The 9,872-nt window shown below is 36.8% G+C and overlaps 2 protein-coding genes across 3 annotated transcripts; one reads left to right on the top strand and one right to left on the bottom strand.

Moving 5' to 3' along the window:
* Nucleotides 1-2,016: 2,016 nt before the first annotated feature.
* LOC104102652 (polyadenylate-binding protein 3) lies at nucleotides 2,017-6,705 on the top strand. The gene is made up of 7 exons (XM_009610425.4): nucleotides 2,017-2,504; nucleotides 3,068-3,843; nucleotides 3,934-4,011; nucleotides 4,106-4,195; nucleotides 5,162-5,452; nucleotides 5,948-6,151; nucleotides 6,259-6,705. Exons 1-7 carry the CDS (start codon nucleotides 2,195-2,197, stop codon nucleotides 6,481-6,483), a joined length of 1,974 nt encoding a protein of 657 aa, XP_009608720.1. The 5' UTR covers nucleotides 2,017-2,194; the 3' UTR covers nucleotides 6,484-6,705.
* A 469-nt stretch (nucleotides 6,706-7,174) lies between these two features.
* Nucleotides 7,175-9,400, bottom strand: LOC104102651 (uncharacterized). Of its 2 annotated transcripts, none has more exons than XM_009610424.4 (4): nucleotides 9,181-9,400; nucleotides 8,810-9,101; nucleotides 8,593-8,736; nucleotides 7,175-7,685 (listed from the first exon to the last, which is right to left on the bottom strand). In XM_009610424.4, exons 1-4 carry the CDS (start codon nucleotides 9,229-9,231, stop codon nucleotides 7,279-7,281), a joined length of 894 nt encoding a protein of 297 aa, XP_009608719.1. In that variant the 5' UTR covers nucleotides 9,232-9,400; the 3' UTR covers nucleotides 7,175-7,278. The 2 variants fall into 2 exon arrangements, with proteins under 2 accessions (XP_009608719.1, XP_009608718.1); XM_009610423.4 differs by having other exon boundaries at nucleotides 8,593-8,742; nucleotides 9,181-9,397.
* Nucleotides 9,401-9,872: the final 472 nt, after the last annotated feature.

Raw genomic sequence — 9,872 nt, 5'->3', positions numbered from 1 at the left:
AGGCCCCCGGGACCTAGACCAAACATACCAACCAATCCTAAAACACCATACGAACTTAGTCAAGCCCTCAAACCATATCAAACAACGCTAAAATCACAAATCATCCTCCGATTCAAACTTAAGAACTTGAACCAAATTCGACAATCGATGCCAAAACCAACCAAACCACGTCCGATTGACCCCAAATTTTGCACACAAGTCATATTCAACATTACAGACCTACTCCAACTTCCGGAATCGAAATTCGACCCCGGAATCAGAAAGTCCACTACCGGTCAAAATCTCCAAAAATTCAACTTTCGCCATTTCAAGCCTAAATGAGCTACAGACCTCCAAAACACAATGCGGACATGCCCCTAAGTTCAAAATCACCCAATGGAGCTAACGGAACCGACGAAACTCCATTCCAAAGTCGTCTTCACTCGGTCTAGGACTTTCAGTTTCCAAGTACTATTACTAAGATTAAAGGAATAATTTAACTATGTATAACTTGCAAAAATATTGTGAAAACTATTACTTCTTTGGTTGAAAATATTTATTTAGCCGATTGTATATAATCGCTATATAACTTAAAGTTGTTTGGTCCACAAAAATTTAATGCCTGCTAAATATTTTGAAAAAGGTTACTTTTATGGTTGAAAATATTTATTTAGCAAATTGTATATAACTAATATATAATTTAAAGTTTTTTAGTTAATTTTTATTTTGGATAGAGGCATAGTTATTACTGTTATTGTATTAAAAATACTTTATCAAACTTTTTGATTGCAAAAATTAAAAAAAAATCATTTCAAAATAAGATTAAGGATTTTTTCCTTCCGAAGAATTAGATTTCCTGGGCAATCTTTAACTTCAAAAGAAACTTCCTATTAGAAGGAAATAGGTCTTATTTTTTCTTAATTTATAACAGATGTAAGAATAACTATCGGTTCATCTAAATTTTAAATTATTAATGGTGATTATAATTTTATCTAGCATATATTGTAGCAAAAAATAATTAATTTTTCCAACACGGAATTATCTTTTGAAGAAAAAATACAGCTATTGAAGGGTATTTTATGTTTGTTGACTCAAGAATTTGTTAACTATAATTAGGGTAGTTTAAGTGCAGTTTCATTGTCTCTATATAGTTTCGGGAGAAAGCAAAAGTTTATGATATTAAGTTTATAGTATAGTTTTATTCAACGTAGAATAGAATGTAACTGACAAAAACCAAAAGGAATATTATTAATCTAATAAGGAAAGACTTATAAAAATAATTTTAATTGATTTCAAAATCTTAAATATTAGGAAAATAGTAAAATGACTATTTTATCTAATATAAAATTTATTTTTAAGGCTATTTTGGTCGCTTGACATTTTATTCATACTTTTATAATAATAAAGATATAGATAGAATAGATAAAAAAAAAAGGTATATTAGAAAGAGCAAATTAATCAAATCATAATTTATTTACATTAAAAATAAATACATTAGAATAATTGTTATAAGATATTAAAATAAGGAAAGCAACGGTTAAACCATGAAGAAGACTATCATGGAATTAAACGTAAGAGAAGATCTTAAATTATCCCTTATAAAAGGCGTATACAAAATTATAATAAAGAAAACTCTTTTGATTCTTCTAGTACGAGAAATAAGAGATAATTAATTTTGAAATTAAATTTTAAATAAATTTATTCTATATTTGATTGGGTTAAAATAATAATATAATTAATTTTCGAATTAATTATTTTGAGATTATAATATTATTTTTATCTGTATAAGAGAGTGAAATAATAATTTTAAATAATTAATTTTAAGCCCTTTGACTCTTAAAATTGAAAAACGCCAACATACAACAATAATTAACTTTCTCGAAGCCGAAAAGCACGTGGAATACGAGAGAACTTCAGCACATGTCACTATTACCCACACGTGCGGCCCCACCCCAATCGCTGCCATATTACTAAGGAACCGGTTCTCAGTGGGCTCCACACTCTCCTCCATATATATACGCTCACGAGTCCCAATTTTTCTGCGCTGCGCCACCTCTCTCTCATCTTCTCCTCTTCATCCATTAACTCTTTCACTTCACAATTCAATCTCTCTCCCTCTCTATATTCAAGCACATTTCTCTCTCTGTATATATATAATAATAGTAATAATCTATTAAACGTGTTATTCGATATTGATCGGAGATAACCTCAAGTGATGGCGGCGACGGCGGTTCCGCCACCGGCTGTGCAAACTCAGGCGGAAACGACGGCGGTCGGAGCGACACCACCGCCGACTCCGCAGATGGCAATGGGAGGTGATGGTAACGGTAGTGGTGGTGTTGGTGTGACGACGAGTACGAACTATGCCCTGTACGTAGGGGATCTGGACACGTCAGTGGAAGAAGGACAACTATATGAGGTGTTTAACCACGTGGCACAAGTCGTGTCCGTTAGGGTTTGCAGGGATCAATCGGGCCGGTGCTCCCTCGGTTACGCTTACGTCAATTTCACTTCTCCACAAGATGGTTAGCCACTAGTATTGCTTCTTGTTGCAACACACACACACACACTGAATTGTTTATTTGCATGTCGGTTTATTTTTGCTTATACGACTTTTGCTTTGTTGATAAAGTTCTGGAATGATATTTTGACTGTAGTTTCAACTTTCAAGTGATTGTTACTGGTTTGATTACACTCATTGCTTTGAGTTTTCTTCCTTTTCTTTTTATTATTCTTTTGGGTTTTCGTAATTAAATATTTGACCACTTCTCGATTTATTGATATCGTAGATTTGTGTTGATACAATTCTATACTTCTGTTCCTTGTACTTTATGCTGTTTATTTTAACAAAATAATAAAGCTGTCAGCTTTTGTGTTTGCTGCTTTTAAGTGCTTCTCATTAATTTTGTTTGACTATTGTTTTCAAATCCCTTTCAAATGGTAATTGCATGAAATTCTTCGCTAATTCATTAGTAGTCACAGCGAGCCTTTTCATCTTTGTTTGGTCAATTGAAATGTTTTTAAATTTTATTACGTAATATGGGCGTTAATGACCTTTTCCTTTTGTAATTTAATTTATTCATTGCAGCTGCTACTGCTAGGGAGTTATTAAATTTTACTCAGTTGAATGGAAAACCTATGAGGATAATGTTTTCTCATAGAGACCCTAGTCTGCGGAAGAGCGGATATGCAAATGTTTTCATTAAGAATCTGGACTCGTCAATTGATAACAAGGCGTTGTATGACACTTTTGCTGCCTTTGGAACGGTTCTTTCCTGCAAGGTAGCTGTTGATAGTAATGGTCAGTCAAAAGGATATGGATTTGTACAATTTGATCAGGACGAAGCTGCACACAATGCAATCAAGCGTCTAAATGGTATGTTGATAAATGATAAACAAGTCTATGTTGGCCACTTCATCCGTCGACAAGAAAGGAGTCAAGCAAATGCCTCTGATAAATTCACAAATGTGTATGTGAAAGACCTTCCTGAAACTACCACTGATGAGGATCTTAAGAAGCTTTTTGAGAAGTATGGAACCATCACCAGTGCTGTAGTTATGAAAGACAAAAATGGGAAGTCCAAGTGTTTTGGCTTCGTCAATTATGAGAGCTCGGATGCTGCAGCCTCTGCTGTTGAACAGTTGAATGGCAGTTCCTTCAAAGAAAAAGTTCTGTATGTAGGCAAGGCCCAGAAGAAATCAGAACGGGAAGCAGAACTGAAAGCCAAATTCGAACAAGAAAGAGCTAGTCGATTTGAGAAACTAAAAGGTGCTAACTTGTATTTAAAAAATCTCGATGACAGTGTGAATGATGAAAATCTGAAAGGGTTATTCTCGGAGTACGGAACCATAACGTCCTGCAAGGTATGTCCCCAACATATTAATTTTTTAAGTGCAAAACATCTATGGAAAAGCTTGTTTTAGTGTTATATATCAACTTGAAATTATTATTAGGTGATGCGCGACTCAAAAGGGGTGAGCAAGGGTTCTGGCTTTGTTGCCTTCTCCACCCCCGAGGAAGCTACACGAGCTGTGAGTTGTCCCAAATTATCTAGTCTACCTTGTGTTGCTCTCTTTTAAAGAGACAGAAACATGAAGGCATAAAATGTTTTTATTATTGTTTCAGTTGAACGAAATGAATGGCAAGTTGATAGGAAAGAAACCTTTATTTGTTGCTGCTGCCCAGCGCAAGGATGAAAGAAGGGCATGGCTACAGGTGATTGTACATTAGATTTTTTCTCCTAAGATGTAACTTTCACGTGAACAGCAAATAATATTGGTTCCTTGAAGAGGGAATCTATCTAAGCATGCTATGATGTCATATGCCTGAATGTATTAGTTATATAGTGCACGTTACTTGTGATCAAAGGTATAGCGTATTTGCACTGCTTACTATCATAACCAGTCGTTTTTTAATCTTTGGGACTGAGAACATTATCAGTTCACCAATAATATATCGTGCCTTTAATATGACAAATGAGGTTCTAGATGATAAAATGTTCTATGGTATTTGTGGACTACTTTTATACTATATCCATATAAAAAACAAAGAAAGTCATTCCTTTTGATAAGATCTGGATTCATGTAATGTAAATTCGAAGAACGAATGGGGCATCCCTCTTATAAATTTTCTTTGACAATGAACTGCCCTTTCAGAAACATGAGCTTTCTGTTGTAGTGAACAAAACCTTTGAGTGTCAAAGGAGCTTCCTGTGGTATTTTGGTTCCTTAGACTTACAAATAGAGATTCTCTAGTCCTTGGATGTTATTCTTCCTTAAAAGTTGTTCGCATATCATCATCTTTTGTTTATGTTAAATCCATCCTGCTGGACATGTGTTGTACAACCTTTGAGTTTGAGGAGAAAAACCCCTCCTTCTGCCGAGGTCATACATCATACAACAGGCCCGAATTGAAGCCGAAGACCTATTCGAGGTCAAGGTCGATATTTTCAGGGTCATGTCTGGCCTTGATCCAGAAGTTCATAGGTCCCAAGCCCTTCTTAGAAAGCCCTCTTCCCTCTCCTTAAGTTAAGATAAAAAGAATGCTGCTTGATTGAATGAACATTGTAAGAACCTTTCTAACTGATACCCCAGTCATAATGTACATTCAGTGATAACTGGCCTTCTACAGATCATCATTTAGGATGTGTGTTGGCTTAATTCAGTGTCTACCTGTCAGCAGGCACATTTTGCTCGGATGCGACCAGCTGGGGGGATGGCTCCTCCTCCTGGACCTATGCCTGGGTTTCACAATGGGGCACCTCGACTTGTTCCTCAGCAGGTCTACTTTGGTCAAGGTGCCCCAGGACTTATAGCACCTCAAGCCGCTGGATTTGGCTTCCAGCAACAACTCATGCCTGGACTTCGTCCAGGTGTTGGCCCGAATTTCCTCTTGCCCTATCAGCTTCAGCGTCAAGGACAACACGGACGTGTTGGTGGAAGGAGAGGAGGGAATTCTCAACAGCAGCAGCAGGTGCATATTCTTTCTTTCTATTAACTTTACGTGAAAGTACATCATTTTTATTCAGGATGTATTCCACTTTCTTGTCTTCTAAAGGAATATATTTTTCGAAAATTATGTATGAGTATATTTTAGTTGAATATCGACAATCACTTCTAATGTAAACAACAGTTCAAAGTGATATAAATTCTAACTTCTTGGCTGTGGTACTTAAGCATTGACACGTATTTGGTTATTTCCCTATTTCATTATTTCATAAAAGCTTTGAATAAAAAGACACTAATTTTATATGATAGGTTGCAAGTAAAAAACATTACTATCTTAAAACCTTTGGCATATGTGAATGAGTGACTTCTTTGGTTAGGTACGATTTTATCAAGAAATTGATGAGAAATCTTGAAAATAATAGCACAACTGTACAATCTTCAAACTGGCGTTCAGTTTCAATTACTAATTCAGTTCTTGAGGACAAAGTTGAGTTGTTAAAGCTTTGTTTGTTATATGCAGTGGAACTCCGGTAGATTCAATCCCAATGGACGAAATGGCAGGCATCCTAGCATCACTCAAGGTATAATGGAACCAATTATGCCAGCGCCATTTGATGCTTCTGCTATGACAACATCTGCGTTGGACATCCAACGCACTAACCCAGTTCCACCATCAACACTTGCTTCTTCTTTGGCCTTTGCTTCTCCAGAAGATCAGCATCGGGTACGTCCTTGGTTATAGCTTCACTGTGCCATGCTGACTTTCGTGTCAAACTTGAGCTGCTGTCTCTTCGTTTCCCAATGCTTTATCAGCTTAACTCTGAATTGCAGATGCTTGGAGAGCAGTTATTTCCACTTGTGGAACGCATTGAACGTGATCATGCTAGTAAAGTTACTGGGATGTTGCTTGAGATGGATCAAACTGAGGTGCTTCATCTCATCGAGTCCCCTGATGCGCTCAATAAGAAAGTTTCCGAGGCTATGGATGTTCTTCGCATAGCAGGGCCAGGTTCTAGTGTTGGTGACAAATTTGGATCTCTCACCCTGAATGGATGAAGCAAATTTTTAATGGTGGTGGCGTAGGGAATCTATTACCTAGTTCTTTTGTGGGGTGGCTCTGGGGTTTGGCTAAGGCAGTAAATGACATTCTCTATAGGCTTCTAACTTTAGCAAAGAGACCTTCTTGGAATGATAAACTAGGAATTTGTTTTGCTCTCCTAATCACATTTTTTATTATTTTATTTATTTATTTTTGGTTTTTAGGGCTTCCCCATTGAATTTTCTCCTTCGACATTATATTGCTTTGAGACTCATTGCAACTTATGGATTGTTTTGTTTGACTAAAATTGTTCTTTTAGCCTCTGCATTTGTAGCATTTAGCATAATTCCGACATTTATGCTGTCTCATGTGACAAGGACATGATCAATTTAGTTTATTTGATTGCTGTATTTGCTGTAGGTAGTTGAGATGCATAAACTTCGGATGGTGAGATCCGGAGGTCCTGGTAAGGTAAAAGTCCTTTGATCCTAAACATCCGTTCGTAAAAATATGGCATGGTTGACCCTTCTTTAGCTGGGTTTATTGGCATTTTGAATGTATTTTACTTCAAAGTCTTTTAGGCATTTCCTCGGCTCCTTTTCATGTCGAGAACTTGCTCAATGGGGCTTTATATATCTAACTGTTCTAGCCAAATGGTACTTTTTTATGACAATCGCTTACGTTGAACTCTCAGTGAAAATATGTCAATTACAAGTCTTGCTGTCCACTTCGTTTAGTATTGTAAAAGCTAATCACTAAAACAAACGAAACTAGTTCCTTGAGCACAAATTTGTTATCAGCACATAATACGCTCATCTTAGACGAGTCGAGAGAAAATGAGGGTGGATTTCTTCGTCATCTAGTTTTTGATCCTTCAATGAGGTCCCAAAGGTATCATTGCTCCATTTGTTGACATCAGATGTGAATCCTCTCCCACTTGCGAACCGCAATTGACAATCATCTTCATCTACGTTTATGTACTCAGTCCATTTGGAAACTTTGTTGGCTGTCTTTGGCTGACTTCTCTCTGTTGACTTACCATAACCAAGATTTCTTTCATTCATAGAATTGTCATTGCCATATAGGTTGATGCTGTCATCCAATTTGCAAAGACTGTCTGTTGCAGGCTGAACAGACATGTCTGGTGGTACTCGTTTATTATCTCCCCACTTGGAGACCATCGATGTCATTGTTGCCTGACGTTTGCTTGGCTCCATACCTGCAAGTCAAAAAGCTCTAAGATGGTCACATTTTTTAACAAAGAACAGGCTTAGTGAAATTCCACAATGCAGTTTTCCAACAGTGAAGTTAGCCTCCCCAACCATCACCGTGACCACTCGAACAAGTAAACAGCTCGAAAGGGTGTTCAAGCTATTTTATCTGCTTCTTTGTTATCCCTTTTATTATACTAACACTGCCTCATCCTATGTGTACCTACCAACCTCAAGACTCTTCCTAAGTTGAGTTTCTCGACCCATTATTTTGTTTCAAGCTAACAAGGTCTTTGTAACTATGATTTACATGTTCATCTTCACTCTTACATACCAACCCAACGATGGCCTTTGCTTCTCTAGAAGGTCTTTACATTAGGATCTATACTCGAAGCTTTTAGACCTTTAACCATTGACAATTGCTCAGTATGTTCTCAACAACATAGTACAGTGCTTTTTACTAATCACTCCTCCCTCCCACCTCAGTATTTATGGTTAGGCACCAAAACAAGTGGCTAGAGGCGATCTAAGGCAAGTTCTGTCTCTGGGTTCAATTGAATTCATTGCTTTTGTCTCAAACTATATACATATACAAAAAATATGTATATTGAACCCACTGACTTTATACTCTGGACTTGCCTCTATAAGTCCATAAATATTAGCTGTGTTTTGTGCATTTTGATTGATGAGACACAGTAACACCAGACTTGGATTTCGAAAAATCCCAATACCTCACAGGATCGTAAAAACTACAATTCTCTGACTCCATAGGGTAGAACAAAAACTTTAGGAAACTATTGAGATTTAAACTGATTCGAACGTTGGGGGATTTGAGAGGAAAGGAGATGGGAGTTGGTAACGAAAACAATTGTGCTCGAAAGGAAAGAATTATATAAAAATTTCAGTAAACTAGACCTTGAGAAGTGCTTTGTTTTCTGGCATTCCGCTTTGAGAAAACTGGTCTGAAATGACCTTCAACAGCAGAGTACTTATTCAACTTAGGCTTCCTGAACAATTCTTTTGGCAACTCCGTCACAATCTTCGGCTCCATTACATCTCCTTGCACTTCCAAATCGAACAATCAAAACCAACAAACAAAAAAAAAGCACAATCCAGATAAAAATTAACCTACCTGAATCTTCATTGTTTTCAATTGCATTTTCTTCTGGATCGAGGTATTCAGTCCAATCAGTTCTCTTGTAACTTCTATGACTTTGATTCTGTTCTCCAATTTCTAGGGTTTCGGTTTCTTCCCTGCCTACCACGGGCAACTGATCCGTAAATTGACGAGACATGTTAAAATTCTGAACAAATAGGCGAACATCCTTGGCCTTGTACCCCTGGGCAAACACTTTCCGAACAGACTGTTTCTGATTACAAACAACGCAAGTCCATTTGTTGCTACTCTTCTTCTGCTGCTTCACCTGAAATATCTCTTGATATTCTCATTACGACGTTATTCTCTCTGTGTATGTGCAGAGAATGAACAGAAAGAGAAAATACCTGCATGGTGGAGCATTGACAGCACTGAACGGCGACGAACACCGTCGGCATCCTTCCGGCACCGGCGATTGGTTCCGTCGAAGGATTGGAGAATAGTGATAAACCGAACTGGCGGGGAAAAAAATGAGACTTTAAAATTTGAGCTTTGAAAAACGGGAGAAAAAAGAATTAGGCCCCCGCCTAAATATTTGGGTTCACTCACGGGGTGTGATATATTTTAACCTAACCGAGCTCAATCGATTACTCTGTTCTTAATAAAAGAGTTACGCTAGCTAGTAGTACTATTATATATGGAAATTTGAAAGTAAAATTATTTTTTAATTATTACTAAAGTTCTAAAGATAATTTTAATCTTTGTAGATACAGGCAGTACTAGATACCTAATGGATAAAAAAAGGAAAAATCAACATCACCTTCTCTACAACAACAAAAAAACTCAGTATAATCTCTCAAGTGAGGTCAGAGAGGGCAGTATATATGCAGACCTTATCTCTATCTGGTGAAGGTAGAGAGGCTATTTCCGATAGATCATCGGGTCAAGAAAAGGTAAAAAAAGAAGCTGTTAGCAACAAACAATTACAATAATAGGGAAATACGATAACTAAAACGAACGAAATAACATGTATGAATAGAGATCTAAATATAAAATAAAATATAAGAATAATACTAATACTATTGGTAAGGAAAGGAGA

Source organism: Nicotiana tomentosiformis, chromosome 4, assembly GCF_000390325.3.
Source record: "Nicotiana tomentosiformis chromosome 4, ASM39032v3, whole genome shotgun sequence".
NCBI classification, from domain to species: Eukaryota; Viridiplantae; Streptophyta; class Magnoliopsida; order Solanales; family Solanaceae; genus Nicotiana; species Nicotiana tomentosiformis.
This window is presented reverse-complemented; position numbering and strand designations above follow the sequence as displayed.